Below are 18,763 nucleotides of genomic sequence, written 5' to 3'. Positions count from 1 at the left end.
GATGAAGCTGCATGCTGCATAATATTCACCAGACCCTTTCACGTCTGTCACAAGTGCTCTGTGTGAACCTGCTTTCATCAGTGAAGAGCATGGTTCACCAATGGTGGAGCTTCCAATTGTGGTATTCATTGACTATGAGTTCATTGTTGTCCAGCATTTCCACAACTTTCAGACTTTCCTGTGATGTTCATGTCAATCTCTGCCTGAATGCCATCTTCTGGCACCTCTTAGCGAGTTAGGATGGCTCACAATCTCTCTCTTAAATCCTAGTGAAATTAGGAGTAGATACTTAACTTTGTGAAATTTACAGAATGCTTTTACTTCTATTCCTAAGAGTATGACCAAATTTGTGCCACTCTGAGATTTTTGAGCAAGTTAGGACTGTGTTCTTCCTCTGAGATGCTTGATAAATATGGTCTCTTTTTTTCTGGCCTCCAATTTTTGCCTAGTCCCTCTGCTTTGTCTTTGACCCTGAATCTCCTTGGGCCTCATGTATAACATCAGCTTCCTGAAATTACTTTCACTTTCACTCTGGAACTTTTAACCTTCTTATGAATCTTTTTTATGCCCAGCATACATGCTTCTTGTTAGTAGCTGGTTACCCTGCCACAAAACTAACTTCTTCAGGTGTCCTATTCCAGCATTGTGAAGATGTCAGCATGCCGGGACTCAAGGGTCTAAGGGGGTGACAGGCCTCCTCACCTGCATTGAACTTCCAGCATATTGACAACAGTGTCTCCACCTTTGACATGTCTATATACTACCACCACAGTCATTTCTCCCAGAGCCCTTTCACCAACCACGCAAATAAGTGTACCTTTTATATCTAACTATAAAGAAAAAGTAAAGCTATAATTAGTTATATTCACCATTGAAAACAATTCTGTGATATGGCCTACAGCAGTGGTCACCAACCTTTTCAAGCCGAAGATCCCTGACCTCGGCCTTAATGAAAGGCAACATCTACCTATCGAAGAATAGATAGAAAAAGACAGCCCAGATTGTACTTCCAACTTGAGGCCTTTTATTTAGTATTTGAATTGTATTTGAATTTAATATACATTAAATGTTCTTTTCTTTTTCTTTTTTTACTTAACTCGGAAGCAACCATCATATAATCAGATCATATGAAGTGGCACTGAACTCAAGAAAAGTGCCATTGTCAGCAGTAAAGTGCTTATTCACTGAAGTTTCTGATGGTACTACCTACCCTTAACATTTTATAAATGAACTGTTTTATCAACAAAATTATCAACAATCTCAAATTAAGCTAAGTGCAGTTATGTCCCATCATATGCAACATCACTTTTCTCAATGCCACCAGAAGGCAAAACTGCTGAAGTAATGTTACTCACTCAAGTCAGTGTGATGGCTGTGACTGAATACTCTCTGTGAGTCCTCTGAAGTCTGGCTCATAGCTAGAGATAGCCAGTTTGAGGCAGTCTGTGAGGTGTCTGTCAGTAAGGCGGCTCCTGTATTTTGATTTGATTATTTTCATCTGTGAAAATGCCATTTCACAGAGGTAAGTTGATCCAAAATAGGCACTCACTTTTAGTGCACATGCAGTGAGGAGCAGAAACTTTTCTCTGTTGACAAGTCCCCAAAAGTCACTGTCCCTTGATCTGGTTTTCAGCTCAATGTCATTTTGCAAATCAACCATCTCCATGTCAACTCCACTTGACAAAGAAAATACTTGCTGGAATTTGGCTGCAACCTGTTCTATATCAATGAGCATGAATGGGTTTGAGACAAATGCAGCAATGCATTCCATTTCGTTTAACTCACCAAAACGCATATTGAACTCTGTTGCAACTTTGTCCAGGTGAGCACAGTATTTCTCAGGGTGAAAAATGTCCTTGTCTTTAATGCTCTGTGACATTTTTTCCAGGTTGGGAAAGTGTGTTAGCCTCCCGTTTTTAAGATGTGTGATCCAAACACCAAGCTTAGACTTAAAAGCATTCACTGCGCTGATCATGTGTGGCAGGTGTCGGTCTTTTCCCTGGAGCTCGTTATTGAGTGTATTCAGCTTTGCGGTCAATTCTGTCAGAAACCCCAGGTCACACAGCCACGCATCATCTGACAGTTCCTTGTGCTCCTCGTTTCTTGCAGATAGAAATGTCTTTATCTCAGGCAGTAAGTCAACAAACCGCTGGAGCACTTTCCGCGGCTCAACCACCGCACATCAGCATGAAGTAGTAGGTCTCCATATGCGGCATCGAGCTCATCCAGTAACGCCTTGAATAAGTGACGCTGAAGTGCCTTTGCTCGTGTCGAGTTTATCAGTTTGACCACCAATGACATTACGTGTGAAAAATCTACGACTTTCCCTGATAAGGCCTGCTGATGAATGACACAATGATAATTCTTGAACTCGGGAAAATCAGGGTCATTACGGCACAGTGCTATAAAACCCAGGCGCACGCCACGCATCGCCGGTGCTCCGTCGGTGGTAATTGCTACCAGTTTATGAATGGGGATATCATTTTCGCTTACATATTTTTAAACTCAGTGTAAATATCCTCACCTCGCGTTCTCTCCTTTAAGTGCAAAAGAGTGAGGAAGTCCTCTTTTGTAGAATCCTGGAAAGCCATTCTGACAAAAACAACAAGCTGAGCTGTGTCCACTGCATCCAGAGATTCGTCGAACTGCAGTGAAAAATATTCACAGAGTGACAAGTCCTTTAACACCTGTCGATCCACGTCCTCTGACAGTGACTCGACCCTTCTTGCCACTGATGCAGGGCCGAGAGGCACAGCACGGAGTGAGGCTTTTATGTCGTCTTTGTTTTTGAAATCCTTGAAAATAGTCTCTGCAGTAATGGCCATGGCTTCCTTGAATAATTCGCCATCCGTAAAAGGCTTTTTGTTTTAGCCAGAAAGTAACTTACACGAAACGATGCTTCAGTAGCAGCCTTATTTTGATCAGCAGATTTTGTAAAAAGTGATTGCTGGGCCTTCAACTCAGATCTCAGCTCGTCAACTTTCCGTGCGAATCGCTCTTTGGGTAGCGGTCTTTAAATTTCGGGTGGTTGGTATTGTGATGCCGCTCCAGATTCCCTCTTTTACATAATGCTTGTTTTTGGTGGCACAACATACATACACACTTCTCTTTTACCAAGGTAAACAGAAATTCCTGTTCCCATTCTGGATGAAAATTGTATGTTTTTGCCTTCTTTCGTGGAGCCTCCGCCATTCTAGTTTGTAGTATGTTACCTCGCGCGGGCTATCACCATGGAGATCCATATTGACGTTCGACAGTTAATTTACGGGTGCTCTTCTTTTATCTGATTGGTCACTTCATTGAAAATAAAGCAGTTGGATTAAGAGATACAGATGCTTGCAAAACTGAAAACGTTTTTATTTTCGGGAGCTACCGGGACAGTGATAAAGATCTACCAGTCGATCGCGATCGACGGGTTGGCGACCACTAGCCTACAGCATCTCAAGGACATGCCCAAAGGGCAACCTGAAAAGCAAAACAAAGATCTAATATAGAATCCAACGAAAGTGGTCAAAAACAGAGCAGAGACCAGAAATACAGAGAATCAAATAAGCAATAATATTCCAAAAACACAAGAGAACTCACCAACTGTAAGATGAATGAAGCACATTTGAACAGTATTAGACTTTATAGGTCTGAGTGTGTTTAAAAGACAAAGACAGACAGTTGGCCTCACCTTTTCAGGAATCACCCACAAAGCACAAGAGACCTGACGAAACACGTGATATGTTTATCCCGGCCAAGTCCCCCAAGCCGCCAGATGGCGCCATCCCTGCAATGTGGAGATGCCCCGAATTCCAGCAGAGCATCATGGACTTTGGAGTTGTAGTGCACAACCCTGCTGGATAACGTCGGGGCCGCCAGGGAAAGCTGCAGGGAGACACAGAGACATTGGATTTTCCTACAGCCCGGAAGTACTTGCCAGTCACGAGGCCGGAAGGAACAAAGAAAGAAGAGTTTTGATTTGACCCGGAAGTGCTAGGAAGTCACATGGACTGCAGGTCAAGGAGCACTTCCGGGTCGTGGATTATATAAAGGACAATGAAACACCAGAGTGTTGAGCTGAGCTGGGTGGTAGGAGGGCAACGCGTCTGGGAGCTGGAGGATTGATTGTGTTTATTGTGTATTTATGAATAGTGTGGAGTGGAGGGTGCTTGGTGCACGTTATTATTATAATAAAAAGAATAATTGTGGCACTTTTACCAGATGTTTGGCGTGGTACCTGAGGGTTCAAGGCAGCGATACTGCCACAACATACATATACAAATATGATAAATATATGACATGCTTTAAACCAAACAAATAAGATATAGAAAAGAAACAGACAGAAAATAAAAAAAAATGTCAATATATTACACTTAAGTAGTCCATGTTTTTGTGCTATGCTGTGCTGTACTGCACAAGCCATCATAATGCGGTAAACTTGTGTGGGGCTGTACAGCAGTGTTCCGCCCAAGTCCAAACACCGCCATCTACCTTTTAATGAACCGCTGGTCTGTTTTGTCACTGATCATGTGTGGGAGCACCTTTCATTATATCTCTTCTTCTGGTGAACCCTTATCACCTGAAAGAAAAATGATGCATGTTTTCTGGAATGTACTAAACCTAATTGCAATCCTATAGACTTATTTACCAAGACGCCAACCATCACCCACACCATGACCCTGGAGCCTGCTTCTTAAAATACTATTTGATAAAATAAAGGAATTGTGGGTTGAGCTGCACAGCAACATTAATAAGACACATTTGAGCACATTTAGTTGTATATTAATTAAATGAATGTGCTTTATGGTTATATTCTGTGATGGTGCCTTTATCACAAGATATGTGCAGTAAATTGTGTTCATTACATTAGGAAAATCTCGGCTTTCTCACCCTGATGGTAAGGATATTCCATGTATATGGGTATCATCTTAAGTATACCTACCCCTACAGATGGCATGATGCCATTCAAGGTCACTCCAAGATACCTGACCGGTCAGCCAGTTCACGTTGATAAGGGCCTGTCTCCAAACAGGATATGGTTGTTAAAACTTATAAGGGAACAAGAATCATCTCATTTCTGAGTTATCGTCCTGAAATGTAGACTTCAATTCAGCACACAACTCAAAGAGCTGATCAAAAGTTGATATAACTATAATAACAGTCAAAAGATGACCTACAAATGGCAGAATTACAAAGAACATTTCTGAGCAATTCTGCCAAAAGTAAGGTTGTAACCCATACTTTTTAAAAACTATTGATTTACCGGCTCTGTTTTACCATTGCACTCAAGATAATAGCTACAGTAAATGTGAGGTTATTTTTACATCCCATTTACACCAATCAGAAATTATGGTTTTAGGAAAGCCATGTAATCAGAAGATTTCCAAAATAAAGATATTGGCCAAATGGCAGTGGGTAATGTTCTGCTAAAGATGTGACAAACAGAATTTTTTAAATAAGGGACTAGAAGTTCAGATATATAACAAGAAAACTAATTACAGAAAATAGCAGAGTAAATTTTATATAAGTAAATTACACATTTGACAGGTACCAAAACACTCGCAATACATTTGAGCAATACAAAAGGGCTCAGTATTTGACGCTGTATAACTCAAATGTATATTTTGTTTTTTTGGATCCAGAAAAATGTGTTATTTACTTACTTAAAATATACTCCACTATTTTGTTGCAGTTGGTGTGGTTAATAATGAAGCGGGTTTCTTTACTGAGATGGATAGCGGTTAATTAAAACTTGCCAAGTTCATTATCAAGAAGTCTGTTATCAAAACCAAAATCAGAAACCAAACTCGAGTACAAAAAATCACTGAACTAAGGTTGTTTGCTAGAAATCAAAAAAATGATTCAAAAGCTAAAGCCTGTGAGGATTTATTTGTAATTACAGATAACTCGGTCATCCCTGGGTACAATTGCCTGAGGAACAAGTATACAAAACACACAAAATGCAACATTGATAATAAACAATAATTGCATTGCAAGACAATGGGAATGACTTTCAAAATGTAAATTATATTTTAAATTGTAAAATACCAACAATAAAGTGCCTTCCTGGGAATGCAAAATACAAATGAAATAAAAAGATATCAAATCATAAAGGGTAGCTTCTATAAATGGATACAGTAGGTACAGTTTTAAAAATAATCTCTCCCAATACAAATTGTTGAATGTTCATAACAAGGTCAGTTGTTTTATTATCCTAGGATTAATTAGCAAAGACAATGGGCTGAAGTAACCTGAAGAAAAATCCAAAGATGCCCTAGTTATACGACAAACAACTAAGATGTACTCTTTAATATACTGACACTTCTTTTACTAATAAAAACAGTGTTTCTTTAACTTGCAGATTTGACAAATACCAGGATGACCAAAGGATTTTCAAGTATCAGACCAAGATAATACTTCACTCCTAAGGTGTATCCACCTTAATTAAAGGATAAGTGTATGTGTGTCCATTCAGTTGCTATGTCTCTGTCATTCCAAAAGATGGTTCATTACAAACATTTTTAGTATAAAATACATTGCATTTTTCATTGCAATAGAAACATTAACACTGCATTTACAATGCGCATACCAAGTGGCATATAACAGAGACACATGCATTGCATGATGCACTGGAAATATTAATGTTGTGGTTTACATTGATTACTTGCAGTGGATATCAAAGATTTTGTGTCATAAAAAAATGAAACCATGGTAAATCCTGTCAGAACTTATTCCAAAATTGCAATCTATGCAATGAAAGTGAAAAAAAAATCAGAAACTGTTTAGTGAAAAAGGCATCCTGGTTGGCATAAAGGAAGGATTCATACCCAGCTAGGGGGCATAATGGAAGGAACAGGCAAACAAGCCAACCTGGAGCAGATCATTCCTCCATAGAACAAGTGGCTTGATCACTTTAGGACACTCGTAAGGTGGCATGGGAGTTGGAATCTGGAAACTGGAATCTGGAGACTCAACCCAGTCAGAGGGCACTGCCAGGAGAAAACTGCCCTGGTTCATGTACATCCCGGAAGTACTTCGGAGAACTGAGATAAGAAGCCAGAAGCAGTTCCTGGGTTGACTGTAAAATACAGCCCTCTGCCTCACTCAGATCGAGTCAGAGTCAGGAGGCAGCGGTGACACTCAACTGGAGGATGGAAGGTAGAAGAATTTGTTTGATTTATTGGTATTGTGGCTGATCTTTGAAAGGGTGATTATTGTGAGGGTGCTTTGGGTGAATAAATATCTTTTGTCCCAGAATTGTTTTGGGCATTACTGTGTTTGGGGCTCAGGGGTACCCTCTGGTGACTACAGTATAAACAGTATATATATAGTATATGCATATCTACATGTATATTTTCTTTAGTAACCTTTACTTAATTTAATACATTCTGTATTTTTACTTTCATTCTTCAGTTATTAGTTGTCTTAATTGTTGACAGGGGTAATGAGGGAAATACAAGTTTTGCAAAGGCAAAGTCCAAAATAAAACAGATTCCTGTTTCAGCTGGGCAGCGTGGCATCTCATTTTAGGTTTTTATGAGTGAATTGTTACAACCTGACCCAATGGATCCACCATCAATTGATGGGCATATAATTTAAAGATTTTTGTGGTTTGTGCGTTGAGATTCTCAGCAGCCCCAAAATCAGTAAGGGCAATAATAATATTTCATTTGAATGCTCATAGGAACCAATAGGTAATTTTCAAGAAGAGTTTGACAACAAAATGCCAACCCTAACTTGGAGTAGGTTCTTCAATTTTGCCAAAGTTTTGAGCAAACTGCTACCATGTGTCTAGAAATGCATCAATTAAAATCAGTTTTTCTGCCACTTGTGTCTTGCAGTCTTGCAAAGTAATGCTAGATTTCTCTAAGTTCATAGCTATTGGTGCTTCTTTAACTTCACTAGCAATTTTGGATCTAGAGGGACAATAGCCTTCACGAACAGGATTTGTTTCCATAAGTCTTTTTCCCATTTTTAATACTAGAAAAGTTGAGATCATTATTACAAATGAATCCAAAGATGGATATCTTTTATTATAAGTCTGCTATGTAATCTGATTAGAACAGCATGACAAAACTGAAGGATATAACAAAGTAACAGTCTTTACTAAGCTATATTCATTTGCGCAACAGAGTAAAGAGCCACATTAGTTTGCACCAAACAGCACAGAGATAAATGGTACAATTTTTAACACAGTTATTTCTAAATATTATCTTGCAGTCACATAATAGTTAAACAGATTAAAGACTTTGTTATTCATAGAATAGAACTTCTTATATAGATAGGTTCTCATACAGAACAGAACAGAACAGAACATTAGCTGTCATATCTCATCACTCTCTTGGTAATCTACTGGGTAGAAATGTTACAGAATGCCTAAGTTAAACAGGCAGTTAAAGTCAGAAGCGTTTTACAAATTCACACAAAAAATGTTACCCTAACACATTTAAACAGTTCTGTGGAAGATCTACATTCAGCTAGCGCTTAATAAACTTGGAGGAGCTACAGAGAGTATTGTAGATACTAACTAAATGTGACAAAGTAACAGTACATATTGTACATTGCTTGCTAATAAATATGTTTTGAGATTTTAAAGTAAGAAAGACAGAGGTTTCAAGACATAATAGTTATACTCACTAATCATAGCTCCCAAGAGTGGTGACATACCTAGTACTGCACATGTCGATTAGCCTTTGCAAGTAAGAATTTGTTTGTGTGTGAAAATAATAACTCTGTAACCATATTTGCTGAAAATGATGACTGAATCCATATAAGCATAATTCAATGGTAGACAAAGGGCAAACTACTCCAGTGTCTGAGTAATATACACTGGTGGACATGTCAAGATAAAGAAATTCAAGCAAAGAATATTGCGAAATTAATTCATTTCCCAGTGAAGCTGTTTTTCCCATGAAAAGTGTAGGGGGCCATATGGGCCTGGTAGATAGACAATAAAAGGGTATCTGTAGTCTGTGAGAACAGGTAGAGTCATCCTGGGGGTATGTAGATGGAGATGATCAATTACTTAAAGAGCACTAATTATGAGAATTATTTCACTGCATGAGTCCATCAGCCTAAACGTGTGTCACTGGCAAGTCTCGGGAAGGACTTGCAGAGTTGGGAAAAGTGAGTGCAGAGGGTGTTGCCTCTGACCCCCAAGTGAGTAATATGATATGGAGAGGTGGTTATAATGTGATGGCATTCAACATGGCAGCAGAAAGATCATATTAGCCACATGGAAGGAGCTGTGGAACATTGTGGGGGTGGAAGGAGATGATTCCAGTAACCCTTGAATAAGGGAGCAAGGGAGAGACCACTGAATTTAAAAATGTGTTAGGCTATCAGCACCAGCGACAATGTCAGCAGAGATAATGCCAAAAAAACAAACAAAAAATCACACAGAACCACCAAATGATAATATAAAAAGATATCTCAACATCAATATCAAATACTCAATAACAAAACCAGAAATGAAAATGAATATTCCCAAATTTCCAATTTTGCCCAATGTGCAAAATGCTAAGTTGTACGCTATATAAGTTGTTAGTGTAATGTATGATGATGATGAGTACTTCAGAATACTGGCATGTACAACTTCAAAAATATATATACTGTTTTAAACAATCAATAGGTTATTTAAAAATGTGTAGTTTTCAAATCCCAAGGCAGAACTGAAAAGATTAGACTGCAAGATATGCTAGAATACAGACTAGTGGCAAAGCCTAAAAAAATTTACATATACTCCAAAAAGAATGTTGTTTCTAGATAAGTATATCATTTAGTGCATCATAGAAAATGGGGATATAGTGGGTTGGATAATGGATGGATGGATTGAAAATTTGAAGAATTTGATTGTGACATTTAGGAAGAGCTTACTATCAACATTTTAGTATTTCATACTACTGAGACCTGTTCGCTACTTATTTAATTTTTCGACAACAGCACTCATCTGCAAGGGGATGGGGCCATTCTCTCACCTACCCTTAATGAAGAGACATCCCCAGCTCCCCAGTAATATATTATACAATTAGATGATACTACAAAGGTTGACTGACCACTGAGAAAGATGGGAGTGTGAGAAAGGTACAGTATGAAAGCAAAATGTTTTTGTGCAAGAAAGAGTGCATTTGAATACGATATATTATTATAGCTTGCAGCTGCAAGTGCATAAGAGAAGAAGCTGTTTAGAGGTTGCTGGTTGTCTCCTTCTCTGTATGGGTTTTTCTCTGGGTAATGTGGTTTACTCACACATCTTAAAGATGTGCATGTCAGGTCAACTGGCAACTCTAAATTGACTATCGATGATTATGAGTAGGGATGTATGTGTGTGCCACACAATGGACTGGTGACCTTTTTGCCTTATGCCTAGGCTGAGCCTTAGCAACCATTTAACCAGTTAATTAGATAGAGTGATAGGTAACACAAGTCTTGGAGGAAATACATCAAGAGGTTCCCAGTTTTATTTTTTTTTAATTAAATGTAATCTCTGAAGATCCATGACAGCTGGTTTCCTGGCACCTCCGCTAGCAGTATTGAGCACTGTCATAAAGGCTAGAGATTACAGCTGAAGCACACACTGTGACGCTAAGGTGTGCCCGTGGCGATACCATTTTTTCTCATTTAAAGTGAACTACTATTCTAAGGACAAGAGGTCACCTGACAGTTCAGCACCTTTACGTTATAATGATACGAATCACTCTGATGCCATCTTAGATGACAGCCCCACTTCGAATGCGCACCCAGCACTGGCTCCCAATGTTAAGAATTACAGAGGCATGTTTGAATGGTGCCAGTCAAGGTATGGTCCTGCTGGTCATATCTGAGTTAAATTAAGAGCAATATAAACAAAAAAAACATAATCATTATTGCGTGGAGTTACCTAAGAATGTCCCTCTCGATCCGCAAACTGCTCGAGCAGCACTACAGCTCCCAGCATGCCCCGTGCCGGCGCTCCTGTTTATGCACACTTGGCTTCTGCAGTGCCAGTGAGGCGGCTTGCTTGCTGCGATCTGCTGGCTCTGAGGAGGCGCTTGAGGACTTGCGCTCAGATGCACTTAGCGTTTTAACGAGCATCCCAATGCAGTGGCTATACCATCACCCCGATGGCAATCCGCAAGGAGGAATTTGCCGTTAATATCGCGGAACTCTCGCCGCTGTGTTTTGTGCAGGCTTTCCTAGAATAAACAGTAAAAGCAAGGGAGAAAGAAGATTCGCTTTGGATTAGTTTACATTTTTGGCACATATAGAAGCGACCGCTATGATGTTTCTGCATCGAGGGATTTTCTTTCTGTGTGTCTATGGAGCTATGTGCACCGTCTTTTCCACCGATTCCCCCAATCAGCTAGGTAGGTACATTGAAAAGAAACAGCTTCTGTTGTCTTCATTTACCATGCTGTGAGTGTGCGAACACCAAAAATAGTAATCATTTTTAACGCAAGTGAATTTTGTCTATTGCTTTCCTCGGTTTAACTATAATAACGAATGCATAAAGCCGTACGTAATGTGAACAGCAGGTAATGTAAGCCTAAGTGTGTGTGATTGCGGGTTCCCATCTTCATGCTTTTTGTTGTTTACGTTACACCTTTTTGTATTTTCTTCGTATATAATACAATGCGCAACGTGTTTTTGTTTTGCAAAGGAGACGCCTTATTGAACGGAAAGTCGAGTCGGAATGAAAGCAGGTTCATCGGCAAAGAGAATACCCTCCCTCTTCGTTTGATTTACCGCATGGACAATGGCAACCAAACGGCGCATGGCATCCTCAACACCCGGATTAAAAGCAGCGCCGATGTGAATCAGGTACCGTGAATGTGTTGCCTTCAGGTATAATCCGAGGCGTGCAAGGAAAGCACATTGTAGCCAACACAAGCGCATTTGCTGCCTGTTGCCCTTGGAGACTTTTTATCATCCAAATGCTAGTCATGTCTAAGGCACTACAGAATTAAAGCGACAGGCAATCCTGCAGGGCTGTCAGGCAAAAACACTTGGGGAAACATTACCCTGCTGGCCTTGCTGCTAGACTGGCACACAACACCCCATTTACTTCACCATAAACTGACTAGTGCTGGATGCAAGTAGCTTTGTTGACGCCATGAGGTTCAAAAGGATGCATTTTTCCAATAGTGTGTAATTTGCTTCACCTTTATTATACAAGAATGTTGACAAGGAAGACTTTACCATTTTAGTGCACAGCCACCACTCCGTCAAGGTATTTTAAGAAGAACTCAGTGTACTTGCAGATTTTTCTTTCAATCAACTAATTTTAGACATGCCCCATAATTACACAGAGATAAAGTTTGTTGTTTTTTGTCATTTGTGTCAGGTATACCTTAAAGCTCCTCCTGGTGTTGCATTTCTGATGTGTGCTTTATATGTTATACAGAGTAGTTGTTAAGTCTGACAGCTTGTCGTAATTGTGCAAAACGTGCAAAAGAGCGGATGATATTTTATTTATGTATATGCTGTACACAGTTGCCCCGATGGCGGCCCAGCCCTTCTCATTGTGCTTGCTATTATTCCATGGTGGAATTTTTTGTTACAATATTTCACACAGGGAGGACCCTTCAACAATACGACAGCGTTACCGTTGCACCACCTGTATAGCTCATTGACAGCTAACACACAACTGAACCACTAGTGTTATTAGCAGAGTAGATAAATATAATGCATTTTGTTTGACATATGCACATTGATTTGGTTGTATTGACATGAGAGTATCATTGCTGTATTCTCCTAATGAATACAAAAACAATGAAATATAGATGTATAATATACTGTATGACATATGGTTTTGAAAAAAAAGAGCGTATATTATATATAATCTCATTGGAAGTTTTCTTCATCCTTCAGTAGGACAGTCAGTGAAACATTCCAAGAGCACGTAACTGACTCTTCCTCCCCTTCCAGAGCCTGTAGCACCATGGTCAGCACTTGCCACTAGGTACAAATAAACTTGGCTGAGCCAGAATTGATCTTTTAGTTTAAAGACTCTGATCTCAGTTTCTGCTTCTCTTCTTCAGATTAAAGTTTTTCTTATTCTACACCGGTTTCCTTTGGAGTTCTTTGTACTAAGTAGTAAATGTTGAATTTTGGACAAACTGATCATTAGAATCACGCAAACCCACCTCAGTTATTACAAATATACCTTATTCAGGAAATATGTCAGACACTTTGGTAAATACCCTTTCTACACTCATTGTAAAAATGATACAGAGTATTTCAAAGATGACTGGAGGCAGCACAATACATTTAATCACAGGCTATTTGTTAAATATTTGCATTTCACAATTAGTATATATAAAAAGCAAGGACACATTTCTATAAGCAAGTCACCCTGTGTTTCAGCCAGACATTTTGCACCAAAGGAATAGGCTCATTTCCGTAATAAATAGAATGCAATAATGCCATACTAAACCATAATGGAATAATACCATTCCATACCACACCATACCATTTTCCAAGCCTGCTTCATCCTGAGCAGGCTTATGGGGGTCTGGAGCCTATGCCATTTTATCCCATCAAACACAGTGTGCATAAAATTGTGTGAGCATACACATTGAAAAGAGTTATGTGTAAATGTCATCCTCCTAGAAAATATGTCATTGAGTTATGGAGCCAAAGAGAGAGATATGCAGAACAACTTACATTCAAAACATTTTTGTCTCTCCCTTTAATGTGTTATTGCTGATATTTTTACTATTCCGAGAAAGCCCTATGATGCAGTTAAACAGCAAAGACAGCACTTAAGTGGTTTCTAGGAGGGTGTGTTTATAGGCTTAGTTAGAAACTTGATCTCACAAATGACCAGATAATACAAAAATCAATGTGATTCAAGGCCATATTTATTTTCGATGCCTGAAATGTATTGAATTTATCCTTCACACACACTGCTTTGTTATAACAGCATCACATTGTGACCATTTTAATATAATATCAAAGTTTTAGCTTTGTACAGTCTTTTAGGGTTAGAGCAGTGGGACACTGATCAGTTAGCTTTATCTTAGGCACAGTGTTCATTTCCCAAGCCAGTCACTTATTTATAGTGTGGAGTCCCCAGAATTTGCCTGTGCCCATAGGGTTTATCCCAAGTAATCCACACATTCAGAGGACATTAAGAAAGTGTACATGATATATTCACTGGTAGCTCTTAATCTGCCCAGTTGGAATGAGTCTGGGTATGCCATGTGATGAACTGCTGTCTCATCCTAAGTTGGTTCCTTCCATACTTAGGTCCAAAGCTAAAGAGGCAGACATCAGTTAATCAAATGAAAATCCTTAAAATTAGTTTATTTTGATGTACATAAATGTGACTCAGATTACAGTGGCAACTATTCTGTGTGTCTGGGGGGTTTCTCTTCAAATAAACATGTCAGAAGCAATCATTTCCTGAGTTATTTTTCCCTTCCATGAACTGGCTTCCTGATGAGGGTTTGCACCAGCCTTGTACCTGTGTTGCTATGCTACGATTTGCACACCTTGTAGTTTTGTAATACAATAAAGCATTTCAGCAAATGAATAGATTAAAGATTTTGGATTTTTTTTTGCAAATAGTTATATTAGATGCACTTGATTGATGTTTTATTGTTTACTTTTCTTGATTTTCCAGCATTTTAGGTTGATTAATTGATTAGCTAACTTAAGAAAGAAAAAAAGCATCTTTATATATAATACACTACCATGGTTGTCCGTTTGTCTGTCCAGTACTTTAAATCACCGGTAGCTCAAACAAACCGTTTGAACTATTCACCTGAAATTTGGTACACATATACTACATAATGTCTACTATCTGCTTTTGGGGTGATGATTGACCTCCAAGATTATTCCTCTTTTTATTGTTATTTTATTTTATTATAGAATTAACTCTTGGCAGTGGCCAGCAGGGTGGCCGTGTGGCACATGCTTACGAGCGCCGTTCTCATTCACTACCACCTTCACCATCACTTCCTCTACCTCTTCATATCTTAAATCATTCTTGAGGCAGATTGAAGACTTAAGTGCCAGCTTAAGTGAAAAATTAAAGAAACCATACTAAGTAATTGCAGCACAAACACTGACTTAATCAGTTTTAATGTGAAATGATGCTGACGAAAGAAGAGGAATAGCAGGCCACTAGGGTGGAGAAAGAAGAACTGCTCAGGAAGCAGCAAGTGCATCAACCTCTGAGCAAAAGAATGCTAAACGTACAGAGAAAGAGTAGGAAAACTATAAATTCTCAATAAAAGTGTATTCACCGCACATTATCGTGCATTTCACCGTTACTGGTTGTTAAATAATTATGGTAAATACAGAACTAGTATTCATTTTAGGTAAACTCAATATACAGTATCAAGCAATTTCAGTCTTTATCTTCCTGTGCCGTCTGGAATAAATGACAGGAATCAAAGACACTCAATTCTTAATCATGTTTACTTACAAGTGTCCTATATATTATATAATACACTGTTTTTAATTCAATATGCATCATCAGTATCAGTAGTTGTATAAAATATGCACACATATGCACCAGAATCCACATGAATAGTCTTGTTAATTGCATGGATTTGGACCACAAAAGTGAAAGTGTTCTTTGAAATTACAGAACCTACAAAATACATCTTATTTTTCTGCAATTTATCTGTAAAGGAAAAAAAGCAAAACAAACCAAACCAAACTTTGTGTACACAACAGGCTGTGTTTTGCTCATTTTTCCCTCACAAGGACATAGAGGTTTCTGCTTTATAAACATCAGTACCACAGCTGTAAACAGCTCATATGTTAAATCAGAGTTATGCTTGTGAATTATGGACTAACCTAAGAACTTTCTTTGGCCTTATTCCCTGGCATGCCAATGTCATTCGGAAGATGTGCAAACCTTTAGCAGGATATAGTGCAATTTAAAAATGTAAAGTATGTTCAATTTGTTTCCATACATACGTATTATTAAAAAAGTACATTTAAATAACTGAAGAAATGTAAGGAGTCGGTAAAACCACTCTTGCTTGGCTATAGTCACTGAATTGGCTGCTTTTACTATATGCTAGCCCTAACTTTTTATAGCTGCATTATTTCATATTACTGACAACCTTTTATCTAGTAAGTTTTAAGTATGTGGAATCATCATACATTGGCAGTTTATTATTGTTGTAAAGTGCACAATTGTAGGACAATGCATAAGCTGATGGGTAAAGGGAAATGTGAGTAGTTGATAAGAAACAACTGTGGTGCTCCTTTGTGCACTTAAAAAGTTAGAAGTTAATAACGGCAATATACAAATAACCCAATTGTGCTCCACTCACTTAGAATCTGGAACCAATGTAGAAAGCATTTTAAGACGGAGAAACTTCTATCTGTGGCACCTCTGCAAGAGAACCATCTCTTTCAACCTTCACAAACATATGCAGTTTTTAATATCTGGAAAAAATTGGAATTAACTTGCTTAGAGATCTTTATATAGACAACGTCTTTGCTTCCTATGAACAATTACATTCCAAATTTAACATTCCAGCTACACATTTCTTTCACTATCTTCAAATCAGGAACTTTGTTAAACAGAACCTTCCAGATTTTCCTCATCTTGCACCCTCATCCATGCTGGAAAAAATATCGCTCAATCTCAAGGACTTAGACTCCATCTCTGCAATATATAAAATCATTTTACAATCCCTCCCTTTCAAAGATCCAAGAGGACTCTGGGAAAAAGATCTCTCAATTAATATATCAGAAGAGGAGTGGAAAGTAGCAATGCAGAGAATTCACTCGAGCTCCATATGCGCAAAGCATACAATTATACAACTTGAAATTATTTATCGAGCACATTTGTCTCGACTAAAACTCTCCAAAATGTATCCAGGGCATGATCCAACCTGTGAACGCTGCAAATTAGTTCCAGCCTCACTAGGTCACATGTTCTGGGCCTGCACCAAATTAACATTATTCTGGACAAAAATTTTTAATTACCTTTCAGATAGCCTTGGACTCACAATCACTCCTAACCCATTAACAGCTGTGTTTGGGGTTCTTCCAGAGGGGCTTAAAGTGGAGAAAGACAAACAAATTGTGATTGCATTTACTACACTTTTGGCACGCAGACTTATTCTGATAAACTGGAAGAATCCAAACTCTCCTCTTTTAAGTCAGTGGGAAACTGATGTGTTATATTATTTGAAATTGGAAAAAATCAAATACTCAGTTAGAGGATCCGTACAGACGTTTTTCAAAACATGGCAGGATCTAATCAGTAATATTTTAAAATAAGTTCATGAAGCATAGAGAATTTATTAATTTAGGTATGTTTAAAAGCTGTAAAATTTTTATGCCGTTTGGCTTGCTCTCTCTCAAGGGTGGGGATCGATCTGTTCTTAACTCTATTTTTCTTTTTGTAAAAACTTGATTGCTTTGTATGGAGTGTAATAAAATTAATAAAAAAAAAAAAGTAAAAAAAAAAGTTAGAAGTTAAAGAAAATGTTAATTAAGGAGCAGCTAAGTGGCACATCAGTTGAAGGTCTACCCTTACACCTCCACCAACCCGAGCTTATCTCCTGGCCTGTTCACCTTTTCACTGCTGTTGGGGTATCTTCTTTTTGTCAGAGTGGACTGCCGATCATATCCCATTGACAGCCTATTAAGTTTATCCAGTGAATGTAAGTGGGTGTGATTGTACTTTAAAATGGTCTGATAATCAATACATGTTCCCTTGTGCCTATTGATAATTGGGATAGGTTCTGTATCCTTGCAACCCTGTAATGGAATACGCACATTCAGAAAACACATCAATGAATCAAAGAGTTTAGTTTTTACATGAAGTTTGTAATATATCATACACTTCTTACATGTATTATTTCTCTTGAAATACAGTGGCATAGATATACAGCTATGTATATGGTATTAAAACTTGTAGATTTTTGTAAATGATATTGCTTGATATTATCTAGCACTTGATGAAGAGATCACTAAAACAGGATCCGTTGTTTCTGAATGCCAGCCTGGGGATTTCCAGATAGCTCCATTGCCGGTATCTCCTATTTTGTTACATACTTTTTTTATTATTATTTTTTATTTATTGAATTTATTAAAAACATATAACATTCCATACAATCAAGTCAAACTTAACAAAACTAAATTCAAATCAACCCTCTCCCATGAGAAAGAGAGGAAGACCAACAGCCCAAGTGAAACTGTTGAGAGTAGTAAAGAGAGAAAGGAGTCTTTTTCCCCAATATAAATGCTTATTCGAAAGTTTTATTGATTAGGTCCTGCCAGGTTTTAAAAAAAAGTTTTGAACAGATTCTCTAAGTGAGAATTAGATTTTTTCCAATTTCCAATAGTATATAACAACTGACTTAAAAGAGGTGGGTTAGGATTCTTCCAGTTGAACAAGATAATTCTACGTGCTAATAGTAAAGTAAAGGCAACTACAGTTTGTTTGTCCTTCTCCACTTTAAGCCCATCTGGAAGTACACTAAACACAGCAGTTAATGGATTAGGAGGGATTGTGACACCAATGCTGTCTGAAAAGCACTGATTGGTCCAAAATGATGTTACTTTGGTACACGCCCAAAACCTGTGGCTAAATGAAGTTGGAGCTCGATTGTAGCATTTACAGGTTGGATCTTGCCCTAGAAAAATTTTGGACAATTTTAAGTGAGATAGATGTGCTCGATAAAAGATTTTAAGTTGAATGATTGAATGTTTTGCACATATGGAGCTAGAGTGAATTGCGTGGCTGCCATCCAATCCTTTTCTGAGATGCTGAGCAATAGACCCTTTCCCCACTGTACTCAGAAATCTTTAAAATGAAGGG

General features: G+C 38.2%; 1 protein-coding gene across 1 annotated transcript in view; it reads left to right on the top strand.

Moving 5' to 3' along the window:
• The first annotated feature begins 10,970 nt into the window (after positions 1-10,970).
• The window catches only part of adam22 (ADAM metallopeptidase domain 22), a 418,045-nt gene continuing 410,252 nt past the window's right edge, over positions 10,971-18,763 (top strand). The window contains exons 1-2 of the mRNA XM_039737656.1: positions 10,971-11,330; positions 11,624-11,784. Of these exons, the coding sequence (XP_039593590.1) occupies positions 11,243-11,330; positions 11,624-11,784 (249 nt within the window). The 5' untranslated portion in view covers positions 10,971-11,242. The remainder of the gene's footprint in view (positions 11,331-11,623; positions 11,785-18,763) is intronic.

This window comes from Polypterus senegalus, chromosome 15 (genome assembly GCF_016835505.1).
Source record: "Polypterus senegalus isolate Bchr_013 chromosome 15, ASM1683550v1, whole genome shotgun sequence".
In the NCBI taxonomy this organism is placed as follows: Eukaryota; Metazoa; Chordata; class Cladistia; order Polypteriformes; family Polypteridae; genus Polypterus; species Polypterus senegalus.
This window is presented reverse-complemented; position numbering and strand designations above follow the sequence as displayed.